This window comes from Schistocerca americana, chromosome 9 (genome assembly GCF_021461395.2).
Source record: "Schistocerca americana isolate TAMUIC-IGC-003095 chromosome 9, iqSchAmer2.1, whole genome shotgun sequence".
NCBI classification, from domain to species: Eukaryota; Metazoa; Arthropoda; class Insecta; order Orthoptera; family Acrididae; genus Schistocerca; species Schistocerca americana.
Genome location: NC_060127.1, coordinates 56,813,356 through 56,834,518, shown reverse-complemented (window position 1 = coordinate 56,834,518; position 21,163 = coordinate 56,813,356). Strand labels below are relative to the sequence as shown.

General features: G+C 40.2%; 1 protein-coding gene across 1 annotated transcript in view; it reads right to left on the bottom strand.

Moving 5' to 3' along the window:
- LOC124551146 (nuclear RNA export factor 1-like) overlaps window positions 1-21,163 on the bottom strand; it is a 214,143-nt gene that overhangs the window by 21,622 nt on the left and 171,358 nt on the right. The window contains exons 12-13 of the mRNA XM_047126110.1: window positions 8,576-8,744; window positions 5,491-5,661 (exon numbers count right to left, since the gene is read on the bottom strand). Coding sequence (XP_046982066.1) covers window positions 5,491-5,661; window positions 8,576-8,744 — 340 coding nt within the window. The remainder of the gene's footprint in view (window positions 1-5,490; window positions 5,662-8,575; window positions 8,745-21,163) is intronic.

Below are 21,163 nucleotides of genomic sequence, written 5' to 3'. Positions count from 1 at the left end.
ATGTGAAAAAATTATAAGCAAATTTCATCTTTTATATGAGAGACCATTCTTAATAATTAAGATGCTGCACCCAAAACAGTCGTTTTTATCTGACCCAGAGACAGGGAAGGATAAGGATATGTACAGTGTCCAAGATTACATGGCATCCCAAAGCAACTGTAAGAATTGTGAGTGGATAAAACTTTAACTTTTCTATGGTCTTTGATCAATAGAAATCTTGTCCTAGATGGCCAGATAATACAAAATACTGAGCTAGACCTATTACTGGATCATCAGAAAAGATAAAATTTTGTATAATTTTGAAGTTTGTAAACTTTTGAAATGTAGAATGGACTGTTTTACTCTTTCTCAAATGCTGTGGGGTGATTTCTAACTTTTTTATGGGAAAGTAGATAAAGCTTGAATAACTACTGCAGGGAAAGGCATTATACATTGTAACTTTTTTTTTTTAATGAAATGGTATGGGTTGTATGAGGTTTTTGTTCGGTAGGGGTAGCTGTATTTACTTATTAAGTTGTATCCATCCCCATTCTACAGAAATGAGCAATTGTCTCTGAAACCTTTGAATAAGCACGTGTACAATTTAGTACAATAGTTGCAAGTTTCATTTATCTCCGGAAATTGAACTAGGTAACTGCACTATACTTTCTGACAGCATCCCACAATAGGGGGAAGGTACCTGTTTTCAGGGTATGGGGTGGTGTAGCTGGTGGTGTCTGTTCTGTCCAATCGACGAATACCACTATTCTCCAGTCAACCAGCAAATACCCTCCACCAGGAGGATAGTCTGGGGTGGGGGTTGGGAAAGGTACCAGTCTTATAACAAGATTAGCTCAAAGTAGTGCAGTCCTAGAGGGTTTCCAACCACAGTAGTGTAAACATTATTTGGTAACTATTGAGTATCACTCAGCACCATAACAAGATTTGAAAGACATATTTTCATTAATTGTACACAATGATGAATTACAACAGTATATTAGCAAACATTTTGAACAGTATATATTGCCAAATATTAGAGTATATCGAATTTCCATGTTTCATGGGCTAAACAAGCAATCTGTTCTGTTTTATTAATTACATACCTACTGTCTAAATTTTACATGCGATTGTAGATGGACTTACAGATTGAGATACATACAGTTGTATGCGAAATATACATATTTAAAAAAGGATTATATATTCATTGATGTAATGAACAGTTATAAAGATCTGGACTATAGTTCAATATTTGTAGAGTGAATAATTAAAACTGTAAGATTCTTCCCATTCATTGCTTTCAAGTTGAAATTTATGCCAGGTAAACACAATAAAATGATACGGCCATCAAACTCAGTCATCAAAACCTGTAGGGTACTTCCCAATGATCTAGAATCATGAAATTTTACAAGAAACAGTTTCGCAATAAAAGTAAAGGAAAAATTCAAAAAATGTTAATTTGTAATTATATCTTATAAAAAAAATATTTTTTGACATCTGCTGACTGTCTGTATGTCTGCTAACACTCCTCCTTCAAAGGCACAGATATAGTTATCAAGTTGACATTTATGTCAAATACTAAGATCTATGGTTCCTTGGCAGTGTAAATAATTTAACATATCACATACGTTTATATTAACAAACACTCTCATTAAGAGTGTAGAGGAACATGTCAGGCCTGGAGGTCTAGTGGGAAAGCACATGCCTGGAAACTGAGAGGCAATTCGGCCACACAAAATTATCATCATCATCATCATCATCATCATCATCATCATCATCATCATCTATAAACAATAATTGAATTTGTATGGAACCTTGAGAGCGCCAGATCTACTTGGACTTGTCCATTTTTTCCCCCCACATATCCTGTTTTCATTTGATTGTTCCTTATATGTTAGAACAAAAACGCTACAGCTACTCCTCCACCTCCTATATGACTCCGGGTACTGTGTTTACCCCCTACTTCCAACAAAGCATTTTTACCTTACAACAACTAATAGCAGTCTGTGGGTACTGGCAAAATCCATATCTATCAGATACAAATATTAAAATAGACAGAAATTACATTCCTGAGTCCAAGCATTCAGATATACGAGGTGCATTCAAGTTCTAAGGCCTCCGATTTTTTTTTCTAATTAACTACTCACCCGAAATCGATGAAACTGGCGTTACTTCTCGACGTAATCGCCCTGCAGACGTACACATTTTTCACAACGCTGACGCCATGATTCCATGGCAGTGGCGAAGGCTTCTTTAGGAGTCTGTTTTGACCACTGGAAAATCGCTGAGGCAATAGCAGCACGGCTGGTGAATGTGCGGCTACGGAGAGTGTCTTTCATTGTTGGAAAAAGCCAGAAGTCACTAGGAGCCAGGTCAGGTGAGTAGGGAGCATGTGGAATCACTTCAAAGTTGTTATCACGAAGAAACTGTTGCGTAACGTTAGCCCGATGTGCGGGTGCGTTGTCTTGGTGAAACAGCACACGCGCAGCCCTTCCCGGACGTTTTTGTTGCAGTGCAGGAAGGAATTTGTTCTTCAAAACATTTTTGTAGGATGCACCTGTTACCGTAGTGCCCTTTGGAACGCAATGGGTAAGGAATACGCCCTCGCTGTCCCAGAACATGGACACCATCATTTTTTCAGCACTGGCGGTTACCCGATATTTTTTTGGTGGCGGTGAATCTGTGTGCTTCCACTGAGCTGACTGGCGCTTTGTTTCTGGATTGAAAAATGGCATCCACGTCTCATCCATTGTCACAACCGACGAAAAGAAAGTCCCATTCATGCTGTCGTTGCGCGTCAACATTGCTTGGCAACATGCCACACGGGCAGCCATGTGGTCGTCCGTCAGCTTTTCGTGGCACCCACCTGGATGACACTTTTCGCATTTTCAGGTCGTCATGCAGGATTGTGTGCACAGAACCCACAGAAATGCCAACTCTGGAGGCGATCTGTTCAACAGTCATTTGGCGATCCCCCAAAACAATTCTCTCCACTTTCTCGATCATGTCGTCAGACCGGCTTGTGCGAGCCCAAGGTTGTTTCGGTTTGTTGTCACGCGATGTTCTGCCTTCATTAAACTGTCGCACCCACGAATGCACTTTCGACACATCCATAACTCCATCACCACATGTCTCCTTCAACTGTCGACGAATTTCAATTGGTTTCACACCACGCAAATTCAGAAAACAAATGATTGCACGCTGTTCAAGTAAGGAAAACGTCGCCATTTTAAGTGTTTAAAACAGTTTTCATTCTCACTGCTGGCGGTAAAATTCCATCTGCCGTACGGTGCTGCCATCTCTGGGACGTATTGACAATGAACGCGGCCTCATTTTAAAACAATGCGCATGTTTCTACCTCTTTCCAGTCCGGAGAAAAAAATTCGGAGGCCTTAGAACTTGAATGCACCTTGTATTGTAGGAAGAGTGGCTAATGAGGCAGCATTCACCCTAAATTCGGTCTTTTTATTAACCATTAGGGAGTGATCAACTTTACACAATATTCTTACTGCACATTTCTATAGGAAAAACACTTTTTTCACCTTGCAATGTCCCAGAAGGTTATGCCGCGGGAGAGAAATGAGTGCAAATGTGTCACGTATGTTAGGAATATTGCCTGCAGGTCAAAACACTATGACAGTTCCAGTTTATGAACGCAAAACAGGCAGAACTAAACTTTTTGATTAACTTATCTGCCTGTTTGTACCACTTCATTATGCATCTACATACCGAGGAACTTCACACATGAAGCTCATCTGGAATATTTCTGCCCACTGATATCTATTTCTGGTACCACAAAGTGAGTTTTATTTGCCAGGAATGGATTAATATGAGTTTTCGCAACATTAAGGGTTAAGGTGTTGGCCAAGAACCAGTTAAAAGCTCATTCCACTATTATCTCAGATGTCTACAGCAAACATTAGAGTATTGGAAGAGTCGTTCGATGTCCCTTGTAAAACATTTATGTAGACAAAGAAAAGGGGCAGGCTGAGAACATCTCAATTTACTTTTATTCCCTCGTATCAGCTGCAGATGCTATTATTTGTTTCCTGTCATTACAATATCACTAAATTCAGGTGAGGGGAAGATCTTTAATCCCATATCATTTTAGTTTCCGTTAAAGAATCTTATAATCCACCCTGTCATGGAGCTCAGTAACCTCACAGAAAATGCCAACAGGGTATTTTTGTTGTTTAGTTATCCTACAATTCAGTTTGTGTGAGTGCACAGTACAGAAATATTAACAGAAGCCAAACTGAGTTGTCGTTAATAGATTATATTCAGAAAATGGTTCACCATTCTGCTGTGAGCTATTTTCTCAAAACTTTTTGAGAACAAGGGAAGGACTGAAATCGGTCTGTAATATAGATCGTATATTAGCGTAATGAGTGAATTCTACAGTTATCTGGAGACACTCCTTAACTCACCGACAGATTGCAAAGGTAACATTGAGACAGCACAACATTTTATTATTCTGGCTGACACATCAGCAGAACCAGAAACTAGAGAGTAATTTATGAGCCTTAGAGGCGCTGGACCAGTGGAATGATTTTGAGCAAGAAACAAGCCAATAGTTCTGCAACCACAGTACTGAAAGTCTACCAAATTTGGAGAGTTGCCCAGAAATCATGAAATAGGAGGCAGGATAGCAGGTCTGATGAAACACTGACCTGGAGTACTACTGATGGCTATGAGTCCGATTAAACAGTCTTCAACACTTTAGCATGACAGCAGCTGCAGTTTCATGTAAGACAAAGGAGCTAATAATTAGCTGGAGGAAGCGCTGCATTCTTTATCTGGTTTTTTAAAGTGGGAATTTCTGAAAACTACATCATCCAATTTTCATTTAGCTTTCAAACATTCTTTCCTTAGAGATGTTATGAATACTTTTTTTTATTTTTTTTTAAATTTTTTTATTTTTATTTTTTTTATTGCTGGGATGTTGAAGGGAGATTGAGAGATCCTCAGAGCTATTATGAATGCTTTTTCTTTTTTTTTATACTGCTGGGTATGTTGAAGGGATCCTGCTAGAGTTGAGTGTTTCAATTACAGCTGCTGGATTTTGGTAGTTCTCTAAGTGCAGTAGTATTATTAACCACATACTGCAGATAAAGAGAGAGGTTTATGTAAAACCAAAATTTATTATAGTAATATATTACGCAGAAAGCTGACCTGGATCTGTCGATTTACTGTTCCTCAAAGACTGTGGTGCTGTTAGGCTCATAGTGGGATCACACACACACAGGCCTAAAAAGTGTTAACCTGGACATATTTTTGTGACATTGCAGTGTTAAGAAGAGGTGAGTGGATTGCAAATTGTTTGTTAAGTGATTTACACATTTATTTTTCAAACTTTCCAGTCTTAAGACATCCACCTCACTTACAAACTCCAGATTTCATACTATCTCTCTTCATAAATGTGTGTCCTATGATTGGAATAATAAAAGTGACAACACTTCTATAAGGATACATATATTACACTTTTAAAAAAATGATTTTATGTGATTTACTTACTTCTGCCTCACGTGTAGCTGCATTTGAGATATATAGGATATCATTAGTAATTTGATATTCATCATTTTCTCGTCTCTGGAGGACAAAAGTGCGTGAGAAATGTCTATGAGAACTTTTCTGCTTAGCAATGTCCCGGAAGACACCTGTTACTGTCAGTACGGTCATCTTCGGCTGGGGGAGAAAGAAAACAGAATGTTTCACTTCATTTTCATCATTAGAAAAATACCAAATGCTACTTATATCTCATTGAAAATACGCAAAGTCTACATCTAAAGTATATGTTGTACAAATATCATCTCACTCCTTAGCACAGCATTCACATCCGTTACACAGGCATGACTACGTTTTGCTATTTCAGTTTTTAAGGTGGAGTTCCTCCATTTTTATTGTCACAGTCATTATTCTAACTGTATACAGCTTCTTGTTTCCTCTTAGTAAATTTACCGATTTACATTTTAGAGGTCACTGAAGTTTGAAGTACAAAATTAAAGTCACATCCCTCCAGTTTTGTATATTGCTTCTGTATTTCAGGGAATGAGCTTACTTTCACGTGGCACACACAGTGCAAATATACAAGGCACACAGAAAATGTTGTTTGACAGCACCAATGAACGAACACTGTCACTTAAAAGGGTTTCACACATCACTTATCCTTACGACTGACTGAAAAACACATTATTATCAACTAAACCACTGTAGAACCACCACCGCGCTTTCACAGTTGGAAGAGATCAGTTTGGATTGTAAACTTCCTGTGGTTATCTCCATACATAAGACACATTTTGTGGTTGGGAACAGTGTTTAAGTACACACATCTGATCATATAACTTGCTACCAGTGAACAATAGTTTATATTTTGTACATTCTACATGCCCTCTTTTGTTAAGGTTCAGACAGATGCTTAACTGCTTGTTGGTAACTCTCTACTCCATGGTCTCTACAACCAAATTTAGATTTTCTTCCACTGTTGTGAGTGGCAGACAGCTTTTTGTCACAAGTTCTGTGTGCTCCCATGACACTTTGAATGCTCCCATTCACATTCCAAAATATTGTGACACATTAAATAGTTAAACAAGTAGCAACAGAGCAAACAACTCTTTTCTTAATATTTTACACACCTGCAGAGTGACAAATAACTCTAGTTACAATTGATGTATAAATCTTTAAACTTTGGAAATGGTTAAGTACTAACATTTGCGACACAACTGGACTTAAATTTCTGTTGCACTGAGGGAGAAGCAGTGTGTGTTGCCACTAACTAGTCTGTAGAAGCCAATGGCCACAGACCATAAGGTACTGTCTCTAGTTATTTCTCAGCAGTTTGACATTACTTAATTATTATCAATTTACTACAAGTTTCAAGTGTTTTGTTTATGTTGGCAATTAACAAAAGAACTTTTACTTATTGTGGCTGTTTTATCTCATGAACTAATTGGAGTGTACAAAATAAGTATTACTGAGGTAAGGTCTTGAAGAGTTATTTAAATAAAGGGCTCCTTAACATACTGCAAAAAGTGATAATTTGCAAGAACCTCATACTCTATGGAACTGCACAGAAAAAAAGAAAATGTGAAACCCACCCACCCACACCCACACACACACAGAGAGAAAAAGGTATGGTCAGAAAGTAGGTGTAGTTTTCTTTTTAATGGAAAAAGTATACTTAAAAAAAATTGTTTGTTGAAAATTTAATTCCACTCATATCTGCCATCAGGGAAATGAAAGGATGATAATCTAAAGGTGTCAAGTCAAGAAGTGATCCAAAACATCCCAACCAAATGAGTCCAAGAGCACCATGATGGCCAAGGCTGTGCAAGGACAGGCAATGTCGTGCACCGAGGACACTCCTCTCATCAGCATTCCCCTCCTTTTGTTTTGAATGCCACGTCTGAGTTTCTTTAGGGTCTCACAATATTGTCTTGCATTGATGATCTCCCCCCTGAGGCAGAAATTTGACCAAATTGATGCCTTTTCAGTTCCAAAACATTGAGGCCATGATTTTTTGCCTAAGATTATGGTTTTGAATTTTTTGGCAGATGGGAAATTGGTGTGACACCACAATGGAGACTGTCTTTTTGTCTCAGGTGTGTAATGAACCATCCACATTTCATCTCCAGTCACAATAGAGCTAAAAAAATCCTCACTTTCCAATTCAAGTTGCTAAAGAAACTCGTGGCTCTTACTGACCCGATTTTTCTTGTGCTGCTCTGTAAGCTTTTTTGGGACCCATCTTGTACATAGTTTCCACTAGCCCAGCTTTTCTGTGACTCTCATAAGAGTTCTGGAGAGTTGTGGTAACATCACAGAATTTTCATCCACTGTCAATCAGCAGTCTTCATAAACAGTTTCCTTGAATTTTTGGAGCAACTCATCAGTAAAAATGAAAGGTCATCCACTCCTCGTTCATCATAACATTTGTCAGCCTCCACTACTTAAAAACAGCTTTTCTGTTCAGAACTCCTTTGCCATAAAATGTTTTGACTCGTGAAAAAATTCTGGTTGTGTTGTTGTGTTATCCCTTCCGGAAGTAGGAAGCACGTGACTCGCACTTGCCAGGATTTCTTACTGACATCTTTCACACAGCTGGTCACTACAACATGAGTTTACACACTACTGTGTTCCTGCAATGCTCTTTCTGGTCAGGGTATCCCTTTCTACCACTCAGTGTTGTGAACTCTCAAAAAAAACAAAAAATCACAGACTGTTAGGATCACAGTGCACTTACTTGCTGAGCATGTAAAAGAAGCAGTCAAGAACTGATACATCCTCTCTCTCTCTCTCTCTCTCTCTCTCTCTTTCTGTGTGAGTGTGTGTGTGTGTGTGTGTGTGTGTGTGTGTGTGTGTGTGTGTGTGTGTGTCCGTCCACTCCTTCCACCATTTGAATAGCACACATAAACCTTCAGTGTCATGACTTACTGGCAGTCATTCTTCATTCTTCATGCCCAACATGTGGAAATGGAACAGGTAAGTGAAAATGATAATGCTACATGAGATAATCCATCTGCACTGTGCACACTATGGTGGCTTCCAGAGTACATAAGCAGGTGTGGTTGTACAACCGATTAACTGAAGCTGAGTAACTCACCGTATGTACCAAAAGATCCACAGCGAAGGTGTAGGGATCGTGCTGTGTAGTGGGTAAGCTCGATAACCTTTCGAGGATTTCCTCTGAGCCGTGTGTTAGTGCAGCATTCGCCTTCTTCAGATCAGAGCAACGTAACAGGTTTCGGGTCTCATCAATGTAAGCAGACAATCTGGAACCAAGAAAAACTTTCTTCATAATTTTGTGATCTGACAGCAACATAAAGGCTTAAAAAAATAGTGGTGACATTAGCACTGAAACTGCAAGTGATTGGGACATGTGTGAAACCCCTCACACATTACAAATCTATCCCATAAAATTATCAAGGATGGACTCTGATTGCCATTCTTTTTACTCTATTTTTATTCAGCTGGACATCTGTACCAGTGGAAAAAAAACAAAATCTTACGATAATCTATAATTTACCGAGAACTAATTTTAACGCGTCAGATTAATCAATCATGCAACTTTGAAATTTCTTTATGATAAGAACAATTAACACAACAATAATATACAGATGGCATAAAAATGTACTTAATTTCACACGTCTTAATATTGGGCAACAAAAGGAAAGGTGATGGTTGTGGCCTATTTGTTGAGCTGTGCCAGTCTTCATCTGCAGTGATTTGACTGGATCACCTACACGAGCCTAAATCGTCTTTATATCAGCAGGTTCCATACTTCCCCATGTATCTTACTGAAACACTTGTGAAATGAATTTGTATATGACCAGTACCACCTATTATTTTATTGATTTTAATGAATTACATCCTCCATGAATCTAAATAACACCAGCAGGAAGAAAAGCAATTTACTAAGCAGAAAACAATTTTGTCTTGAAAAACATTTGTTCCAGAGCCGTACACACTTTTCTAAACAGTGCCTCAGAATGTAGTCGCAACATAAACATTGTTTCTCTGCCATATATTTACTAATTGATCACTGCTGTTGTTTTAATCAAGAACGTGTTGTAATAGTTAAGTCTCACAAGTGAGCAGATGTACAGCATTGTGAAGTGTGACATGACATTTTTATGAAATGACATGCCCCACTTCCAGGCTTCCATGACAATGAAAGATATTTGTTACATTTAATAGTAAGTATCAGAATACCCCAAAGTGGGAAATATTGTTATTATATGTGCAGATGGGAGACACTCTTGAACCCATAACATTTCCAAGGCGAGACAGCATATTAGCATCTCCATCTGCTGTGTGTGGACCACTTGTTCTGTGGCATAACAGTTTGAAGGTGTTTAGAGGCTACAGAGAAAAAAAGAATAGGTCATGGCTACAATGAACGCCTGGTCTGTCTTAATCTTATCCACACTACACCATTTGTCTTCTGTCAACCCACATTTTATACAAGATTATATATTGAGACATGATTTTTTTAAGAGAAAGTGTTAATAAAGAATATTATGAGAAGGAAAGTTGCTACTCACCATGTAGTGGATATGCTGAGTCGCAGACACGTACAACAAAAAGACACAATTATAGCTTCCGCCCATTAAGGCCTTCGTCAACAAAAGACACACATACACACACACACTACACACTCACACAAACGCAACTCACACCCACGACTGCAGCCTCAGGCAACTGAAGCCACACTGTGAACAGCAGCACCAGTGCATGATGGGAGTGGTGACTGGGTGTGGGGCAAGGATGAGGCTAGTGGGGAGAGAGGAAGGGATAGTATGGTGGGGGTGGCGGACAGTGAAGTGCTGAAAAGGTAGAAAAGGAGAGAAATAAGAAGACTAGGTGTGGTGGCGGAATGACTGCTGTGCAGTGCTGGAATGGGGACAGGGAAGGGGCTGGATGGTGTGGTGTCACAAGGCTTAGGCCTGTCCCACCCCTCATTAAATCGACCAAGACTTATACGAATAATTGTAAGAACAGTTATTATTATTATGTTCTTTCAGTTTGTTTTAGGGTGTTTTTGGGTTTTCAGAAATACTGTGGGAAGAAAGTTTATTTATGTTGCAGATAATGTGGAAGACGTTGCCCAACGATCACCATGAAAGTTCGACATAGTGGCAAGTGGGCAAGGAATAAAATGAATGTCGCAAACTACTGCGAGCCATGGAAGAGCCTGGGTCGCGAGGGCGTCGAGCTTCCTAGGTCGTTGTTGGACAACGTCAAAGGAAGAGATATTCTGCTTTCTCTTTGTAAACAGATCGATCGAGTCTTAAAAGGTTCATGTAAAATGTATAGGCGGGTGACACATTAGGTGGGACCCGATGCCTGTAATACTTCCACAGTTATTAAATGGCAAAACTAATAGTTCATCATTTATGTAGATAAAAAGTAGTAAAGATATAGGAAAGGAAGAGTTGAGGTGTCAGAACGAAAAGTGATACATCGCTCAGCAACAAAGAAGGACGTAAACAGCGGGTGTTACTAGGTGAAAACAAATCAACTGATAAAATAGTAAGTCTGTAATTAAGCATAAAGCCACGTAACACTGCAATGGGCGAGGACAGTGACTAACAAAGGTTGAGGCCAGGAGGGTTACGGGAACGTAGGATATCTTGCAGGGAAAGTTCAAACCTGCGCAACTCACAAAAGCTGGTGTTGGTGGGAAGGATCCACATGGCACAGGCTGTGAAGCAGTCATTGAAATGAAGGATATTATGTTTGGCAGCGTGTTCAGCAACAGAGTGGTCCACTTGTTTCTTGGCCACAGTTTGTTGGTTGCCATTCATGCAGGCAGACAGCTTGTTGGTTGTCATGCCTACACAGAATGCAGCACAGTGATGGCAGCTTAGCTTGTAGATCACATGACTAGTTTCACAGGAGCCCTTTGCATCTAGGTCTTTTGCAGGGCTATGAGCCATGATGTAAGGGATTGGGAGCAGAGATTGTGTAAGGATCGGCGAGTATATTGTGTTGGTTTGGTGGACGGTGAAGTACCACTGTGGGAGGGGTGGGAAGGATAGTGGGCCATCCTGGATTTTCCATTGTTAATAAAGAATATTTGGAGTGCAGTGGTTCATGTCATTCAGGTAGCTTGTGAGGCAATTAATGCTCTCTTTCAGTAAACATCCACACAGGATGAGAAAGTCCTGTGAAGACTGCTGCAACATGATTATCTGGAACTGACTAGCAGGGCCACCTCAGCAGACATAAAATATGGCGACAAGAGAATTTACTAAATAAATCTACTAACATTGACTAGATCACACGCAGGAAATGTAACAATATACCACACAAAAACCATTCACGTTTCATTTCATTATGGCAACCTATCTGATGGACTTGGATTAGCAGCGCTAGAGAAAAAGAGAAAACATTTGACCAATAAGAACAACAAACAATAAAGAGGAATACACATATGCAATGTAGCATAATAAATTGAATTGTAAGAAGAAGCGAAGTTCGAGATTATATTTTGTTGTCCACAGTAACTCAGAAACAACAGTAGATACGACCACTTCAAGTAAAGTTAAATGCAGAAAGACAAGAAGATTTCATTGTTTGACTAAGAAGACTTCTTGTTTAGGGTTGGAGAGCTACAACTGACTCACCAGTCCATGATGCCTCTACAGCAGCCGACAATCGACACAGAGGCGGCTCATCTCCGCACTCCATCAGCGGCACAGCTCACTGACACTCTCCATCAACTAGACGTTCGCTGCTCACTGACATTGCAGTGCAGCAAGCTGTTTTCATCATACAGTGAGCTGTACTAAGCACAGAAATGAGATTTTGTGTGTTTTTTGTGTTTAATCTACCAAAGATTTGAACTGGTGTAGAGTAATATACACTCCTGGAAATTGAAATAAGAACACCGTGAATTCATTGTCCCAGGAAGGGGAAACTTTATTGACACATTCCTGGGGTCAGATACATCACATGATCACACTGACAGAACCACAGGCACATAGACACAGGCAACAGAGCATGCACAATGTCGGCACTAGTACAGTGTATATCCACCTTTCGCAGCAATGCAGGCTGCTATTCTCCCATGGAGACGATCGTAGAGATGCTGGATGTAGTCCTGTGGAACGGCTTGCCATGCTATTTCCACCTGGCGCCTCAGTTGGACCAGCGTTCGTGCTGGACGTGCAGACCGCGTGAGACGACGCTTCATCCAGTCCCAAACATGCTCAATGGGGGACAGATCCGGAGATCTTGCTGGCCAGGGTAGTTGACTTACACCTTCTAGAGCACGTTGGGTGGCACGGGATACATGCGGACGTGCATTGTCCTGCTGGAACAGCAAGTTCCCTTGCCGGTCTAGGAATGGTAGAACGATGGGTTCGATGACGGTTTGGATGTACCGTGCACTATTCAGTGTCCCCTCGACGATCACCAGTGGTGTACGGCCAGTGTAGGAGATCGCTCCCCACACCATGATGCCGGGTGTTGGCCCTGTGTGCCTCGGTCGTATGCAGTCCTGATTGTGGCGCTCACCTGCACGGCGCCAAACACGCATACGACCATCATTGGCACCAAGGCAGAAGCGACTCTCATCGCTGAAGACGACACGTCTCCATTCGTCCCTCCATTAACGCCTGTCGCGACACCACTGGAGGCGGGCTGCACGATGTTGGGGTGTGAGCGGAAGACAGCCTAACGGTGTGCGGGACCGTAGCCCAGCTTCATGGAGACGGTTGCGAATGGTCCTCGCCGATACCCCAGGAGCAGCAGTGTCCCTAATTTGCTGGGAAGTGGCGGTGCGGTCCCCTACGGCACTGCGTAGGATCCTACGGTCTTGGCGTGCATCCGTGCATCGCTGCAGTCCGGTCCCAGGCCGACGGGCACGTGCACCTTCCGCCGACCACTGGCGACAACATCGATGTACTGTGGAGACCTCACGCCCCACGTGTTGAGCAATTCGGCGGTACGTCCACCCGGCCTCCCGCATGCCCACTATACGCCCTCGCTCAAAGTCCATCAACTGCACATACGGTTCACGTCCAAGCTGTCGCGGCATACTACCAGTGTTAAAGACTGCGATGGAGCTCCGTATGCCACGGCAAACTGGCTGACACTGACGGCGGCGGTGCACAAATGCTGCGCAGCTAGCGCCATTCGACGGCCAACACCGCGGTTCCTGGTGTGTCCGCTGTGCCGTGCGTGTGATCATTGCTTGTACAGCCCTCTCACAGTGTCCGGAGCAAGTATGGTGGGTCTGACACACCGGTGTCAATGTGTTCTTTTTTCCATTTCCAGGAGTGTATATGAAGTGATGATGTTTATTACTTTTAAATCTACACATTTATTTTTGGTCAATATTGTATTTCTGTGGTCAGACGAAGTGTGGAAGAGAATGTAATGTTCTTATTTGTGAAATTATAGGAGTTGAAGATCGAGATTAAAACCTCTATACAATAATATCAAATTTGCCTACGGAGTTACAGACTGAAGTAAACAAAAAGTATGACCAACTATGAAATGAAGCGAATGAGCAGTTTAAAGAAGCACACAATGGATTTAAGGTATTAAATGATCAAATATCAGATACATGAGAAAGGGTAGAGGTGTTAGAACAAGATAAAGAACTTAATGAAACGCAGAGTGCTCAGAACACACTGACTTGTTTGGAGGAAAACGTTGAGCAGGAACTGCCCTACACCTAATTGTGTGGGTGATATAACAGAAAACTGAAACAAGTCTCAAAAGTTGTGGGAAGAATTAGAATGGGATTCCAAATATGAGTATAATTTAAAGACACTGTATCAGCTCAGTCGAGCCACTAAGAGAGAATGTACATGTCCAATTGAGATTACTAAAGTGCACGATGATTGTGAACTTACATATGATAAATATTTAACTTGTGATGAATATGCAGATGAAGATTTGAGATTAGAGTTCACTGAAGGGAACAGGATTATGTTGCCAGTATAGATATTCATATGTGTACCGGATTTAAATTCTGTAGTAATAAGATAGTAAACATCAATGAGTATTCCTTAAGGTATTATGGGAACTACTGTCAGTTGGGAGAATGTAATTTATTAATAACAGATGTTGTGTATAGCAAGAAAAGTATATCTGAAGAATATAAATTTGTTAACACTGAATATAAATTTGTGTGTTAGGATGTCTTTTTTCAAGGTATTTGTCTGGAGTGCAGTCACGTACAGAAGTGAAATTTGGATGATAAACAGCTGAGACAAGAATAGAATAGAAGCTTTTGAAACATGATGCTACAGAAGAATGTTGAAGAGTAAATGATTCGATTGGCTCAACCTGACTAGAAGACGGGATTGGTTGATAGGACATATTCTGAGGCATCAAGAGATCTGAATTTAGTATTGGATGGAAGTGTGTGTGTGTGTGTGTGTGTGTGTGTGTGTGTGTGTGTGTGTGTGTGTGTGTGTGTGTGGAGGGGGGGGGGGGATCACAGAGGAAGACCAAGAGATGAATATGGTAAGCAGGTTCAGAAGGATGTAGCTTGCGCAGGATAGAGTGACATGGAGAGCTGCATCAAACCAGTCTCTGGACTGGTAACAGCAACAACAACAGTTGCTGTGTAATGCCATGCATAGGATGCCCTGCAGGGAGCTGTGCATGTTTCCCATGATAGGTCCAGTGCTATTTTTCCTGTGAGGCCTAGTCGGGTTCCCTGCATGCTACCTGCACTGGTCAATCAGGAGTGCTGTTTGGCAATTGATATCACAGTCTACAGGAAGGGAACTCTGAGATAATGCCAATTAACCCTCAACACCAAACAGGACGTTACGCACCCATCGGCCAACATGCAATCTTTCCCAAAAAAAAATTTCGCACAACTTATAGTTTCATTTGTCAGATTCATGATGAACTTACTGCCTATTATTTCGATACTGGTCATATTTATTGTGATATTTTAGGATTAAGTACACTACTGCAAGAATTTCAGAAAGTGTCCAGGGAACAATAGAGGTTGATCTGAATTTGCGTTTGGGGCATGTTAGGTCACATGTTGCTGCATGTAGCTGACATATTGAATTTTCTTTAAACTATGATGGATATTGCTATCTATCAACAATCTTGAGAAAATGTATCACACATAAAGCGGTTCAACGAGAGCTCACGTGGCAGTGAAAAAGCCAGAACAAAATATTCACAAAATACCTCTTATCTTGTAAACGGTTGAAGATATTAAACAAGATTTTCGCAAATAACAGTATGCAAAGAGGAAAGTATTCTGCCACACGATTCATACACAAATCTTCCATGTCTACCATGATATTGTAGTGCCATCAATTGCTGGTGAAACAAGAATTATTGTGGTGGAACATATATGTGAAGAAATTACAGTTTACTTTTATACCAAGAATGGGCATTTTCATAAACTATTGTCATGTCTTTGCATCAGTTATTGCTTTATGATTCTGTCGCAATTTCAACAGCATTAGAATGTTAGTGAGATAAATAAACTCAGCTTTATTTTGGCAAAAGAAAGCGATTAATATGGCAACAAGGAGTCTTAGAGCCGGTTCACACTGCCGGCCGGGCCGGGCCGGGCCGGGCTGACGCGTACTGGCTCGGCTCGTGCCTAGCCAGCTCAGGCCGACGAGTAGTGCATTCACATTGCGCGCCGCGCCGAGCCGGGACGGCGAAATGGGGGAAAATCCACTTCTCCGATTTTCATGTTTTAAAAATTCTTAGCGGTATATAAGACTTCGCCACATCGTTTTATGAACTTATTTTTTCCTTAAAAGCGTTACTTACGTCGTGAAAAAAGAAAAAGTCTACTTTTCGTTTCGCGTGATTTCTTAGTTTCGTAACGCTTCCCAACCGATTTTGAAGAAAGTATGCGGCTAAAGAATCTGATTTTTGTACACGTGGTAGTGCAACATCTTAGCTTCGTATTGAATCATTTATCTTTCCATATTTCTTAACAGTCATTGTGAAATGATGCTATTTGTCAACGTTGTGCACTTGATTTACAAATCTTGTAGTGAAAAAGTTATGTAGCGGGTAGCTTACTGTTAGATCAGTTTTAGACCATACATTGTTGGGAATGAAATGTAGCTAAAAGTACCAAAAAGTTTTTGAAATGATAATGATACTGATATCTGTCTCCGGTCTCAAGTAATGCGAGCTATTCAGTGGCGTCAGTGCCGCGTCCGCAAGCCACGGAGTTCGCGCGGTTACAGCTTGGTTTAGTGTAGTCATATAATGCAGGACAGAAAAAAACTAATTACTTGTGATCAGCGCAGACCTAGTGCCGGTCCCTCTTATTTTTTTAATGGTCTCATTCTCTAGATAAATCCAAATGTATAAGAATTTTTCCCTCGGCTACTGGACAATCATCTGCTATGCTTTTATAATTGGCCACACGTTGCATCACAAAAGACAAACAATTACTTGTCATCAACATCCTACAATTAGTATGATGTACATTTCGTATTTCGAACTAAAAGATAACTGAAGCGCAATTCTGTAGTCTCGTTGTCTACTTTGACAGAAAAAATAATGGAGAGTTAATGAAACTACTGTAGATCGGCACAGATGTGCGTTTCATTGTTCTTCATTGTTTTTTTTTCTTCCTTGGCGGGCTGCGCTGCACTGTCAAGGTAATCCCCACTCTTTGGCTAAATGGCTGGCGGGAGGCCAAATAAATAAATTTAAAAAGATTTCCACCCTTCGACAGCTGACAAGCAAGTCAGTAGAAAATGCAGCTGCAGTCAACAGTTGCTCGCCTTTAGCTGGTCTGTGCTGTCCTGTAGAACAATGTCTTCACTCTTTTATTGGTATTGTTTTGACTCTGCAGTAACTCGTCGAGTTTTGAAGTACAGAAGAACTAGGAGGTTATGGATTCATCCCATGAATAGCGACAGACATTTAGGAGAGTTTTTTTTTTATATGAAGAACTTAAAAACTATCCTTAAAAAATTTTATTCAAATTACAGAACGAATCATAATACATTTCAGTATGTGCTGCAGAACATTCAAGACAAAATTTCTAAACAGAACACAAATTTTCGCAGAAGTATAACAGCAGAAGAAAAATTGTGTATAACGATAAGGTAAGATTCGTTAGTACACACTTTTTGGCTCGCAGTAGAACTTTCTACAGCATTCACTACCTCCAGTTAATTGTAGTCATGCTTTTGTATTTTAAATTTCACAAACGCTTACCCTTACCTCTGAGGGGAAGAGAGTTTATGGGACTCCTGAGAATCATTAGGAAGTAATTAGCTTCGTCATTTTGGGTAATGTCTTGCTGTGCCTTCAACGAAGAATCGCAGAAATACTCCTTCAGAATTTTGTAACTTTTTTCTTCTTTTTTCTTCATGATGCAGCGCTTGGCAGTGGTGATGGTTCATCATGTGGAGCCACTGATGACCTCACAGAATTCTTTTCATTACCTTGTAAGATAGACAGATTGATAGGCGAAGAGTTTTGAGATAATGCCCTTTGACTCAGTGGTTCTATTTCCACTGATAAGGAACTGCCACAGCATGACTTTACAATGCGTTATCATCTGGTAGGGACACATTTCCGTCCCTCAGTGACACTCATATCTGTCTCCGTTTACAAGTAAATGCGAACTATTCAGTGGCGGCAATGCCGCGATCGCTGGCAAGCTATTGTTGTAAATGCATGTAAATACGGTAGATTAAATAAATGAAATAAAAGTAATTTCGCATGTATCATTATAATAAACGTAATTTTTCCTCACTGATTGTGAAATGTGAGGTAACATCTTAAAATAAAAGACGTGTGCAGTCACACTTGTGAAGAAAGCAGAAGGGAGACGTGTGATGCGTGTACTGCAGAAGCTGTAGTGATGCGCCACAGGCTCGCGCCTGCGGTCGGCTCGCGCCGGCAATATTAAACACTCGGGATGTCGCCTGCTCGGCTCCGGGAGGCTCACGCCGTGTCGGCGCGGCCCGGCCGCCAGTGTGAACACCGCAATTCAAAACCATGTGTTTGATATCGAAGCGGGCGGCGGCCCGGCCAGGCTCGGCTCGGCCCGGCCGGCAGTGTGAACGCAGCCTTATGTATTACTCGAAACTTGTCACCGATAACATTTCTCTGAAGCAAAATAAACGTGATGGTAAGTCTGGGGAAAATGATTTGCTACTTCTGTTGAAATTTTTGCGAAATGTTATACACCAACATATTTTTAACAATGTATTACATGGATTGAAACAGAGCACCGTATTTCATTTCCATATCGAAATAATTTAAGAAATATGAAAACAATTAACAGCAAATAGCACAGCATCTTTTCTTCCTATTTTTATACAGAATAAGGGATTATACTTTTCCAGCACAAACATCTTTTAGTTTGTTAAAGATATTGGTAATCTGTTTATATCTTGATAGGTAGTTGACTTGATTTTGGATTTTTTTTTTTTTTTATATCAGTGAGATACAGAAATAAAATTCTTTGGCCAGTGTCAATCCATATAATCCATTATTATACACACACTGGGGTATAGGATCCCATTAAAATGCCAACAGAAGTATCAATTTATTTTCACCAGACTTATTATTCCCTTTAATTTTCTTCAGAGAGATTTCATCAATGGCAAGTTTTGAGTAGTACATTAAGTTCCCCTGTTGCCACGTTAAAATCTTCTCCCTTCCCCAAAACATAACAGAGTTTGCAAATATTCATGTCACTTACATTCTAATGCAGTTGAAATTGTGACAGAATCATAAAACAGCAACTGATGTAAAGACATGTCAAATGCCTATTCTTGGTATAAAAATAAACTGTAATTTCTTCACATATATTATTCCAGGACCACAGTAATTCTTATTTCACCAGCTACTGGTCATACTTGCTCGATTATCACAATGGATATGGAAGTTTTGTATATTAGTCATACAGTGAAATACTCTCCTCTTTGTATACTGTCGTTTACCAAAATCTTATTTCAATACCTAAAACCGTTTAGAAGATACGAAGAATTTTGTAAATATTTCACAGCTTTTCCGCTGGTGTGTGAGCTTGGGATGAGGCGCTTTACACAGGAACTATTTTGTCGAGTTTGGTCATAGATAGCAATGTCACAGTTTAAATCAAAATTCAATATGTTAGCTGCATTTCAAAAGCAGCAACACATGGCCTAGCATGCACGAAACGCAAATTCATAGTGACACCTGTTTTTCACTGCAAACTTTCCAGAATTCTTGTTGTATTTTACTCAATTCTAAAATATCACAATAAATATGACCATTAACGAAATGATAGTCCATTCATCATGACATTGACAAATGTCAATGTCAATGTGCGAGAATCAATTTTTTTACTGGGTATTTTTTTAAATTTTTACTTTACTTAATTTATTTTATTTTACAATCGTTCGAGAGAGATTGCAGTTCAGCAAGCTCACGTGCCCTGCCTTTCACAGTCAAGCCAGCCAGCTTGCTTATCCACATGCTAAATCACACACCGGGTGTGAGGTTCGGCATATGAGGTAGCTATCACCCCCACCTGCTATTTAGCAGCCACGTGTGCTATCTAGCAATCTCGCGTAGAACCTTAGTCCGTGTGAGACAGGCTTTTCCTTGGAGGAGACTATCGTATATTGTGTTAAGGGCATCTAAAGATCATTATGTATGCAGTGTGCCTTACATTACCAGTCACAGAGCTGGAAAAAGACTTACTTCAAAGTTAATTAGTAAAAGTTATACAATTATATTCACTTTGATTACTTACCTAAGGTGAAGTTACCCTTGTATATACATTTAAGAATGAAGTTAACCGAGTTTAAATATTTACATAATGTAGGAAGTGTTATAATGAGTTCTATTCTTTTTCAACTGTGGCTGCAGAAAGTTCAATTGTTAAACAAAGTTGCTGGCTTCGTGCATCAGAGCATATCCACAATGTTCTCAGAGGCAAAAATCACCCATCTGTACAATATATATCACAGTCACTTTATTGGGCTTGTATATTAAATAAATACCAAATAGTAGAAACACCACACTGGCATTCATTTATATTACTGTTTAGAAAATAAGCATTATTCAGCGTGATACATTTTGAAGCAGCCAATGTTCTTCTTCATATACCAGTTCACACTAGAGACTTTTTCATTTGATACTGAGAACTGGATGGTAGTCTACCTCACTTTTCTTATGTTCCTCCTACTTTGCAGAGACTTCTCCTGACATTGGTTCGAAATTCAGACAATTTCAAGGTTTTTCCATCTGTAACATCTAATAGATGATAAAATAATCTGAAATACCACTTTCTACTCCTCATTACAATTTTGTACCATCCAAGCAAACTGCCACGTAGGTCTACACCCGATATGTTTGTCGTACTCCTGTATCACATAAGGAACACTTATCACTCTCCTTTGATTTTTCCTGGCAATTTTACCTTTCAGCTGTACACTTCGGTAGTTCCCCTGCAAACATTGACAGTAACTGACACATTTATTATCTTTCCACACTATAGAGGAAGCGTGTGTTCCATTTATGTCTGTCACATATTCCGCGGTCTTTCCCCTTGGCTCCTTTCTCAAATTACTGTCCGCTGGAAGTTTACAGTCTGAGAACCTGTTTCTCCTAACAGTTCCCAGAGACAAAATTTCTTAACAATCCAAGTATGTCATTAGAGGTAAGGATGTGTAGTAGTTGTCGAAGTACAACTTATGACCGACACGCTTTGCAATAGATCGTG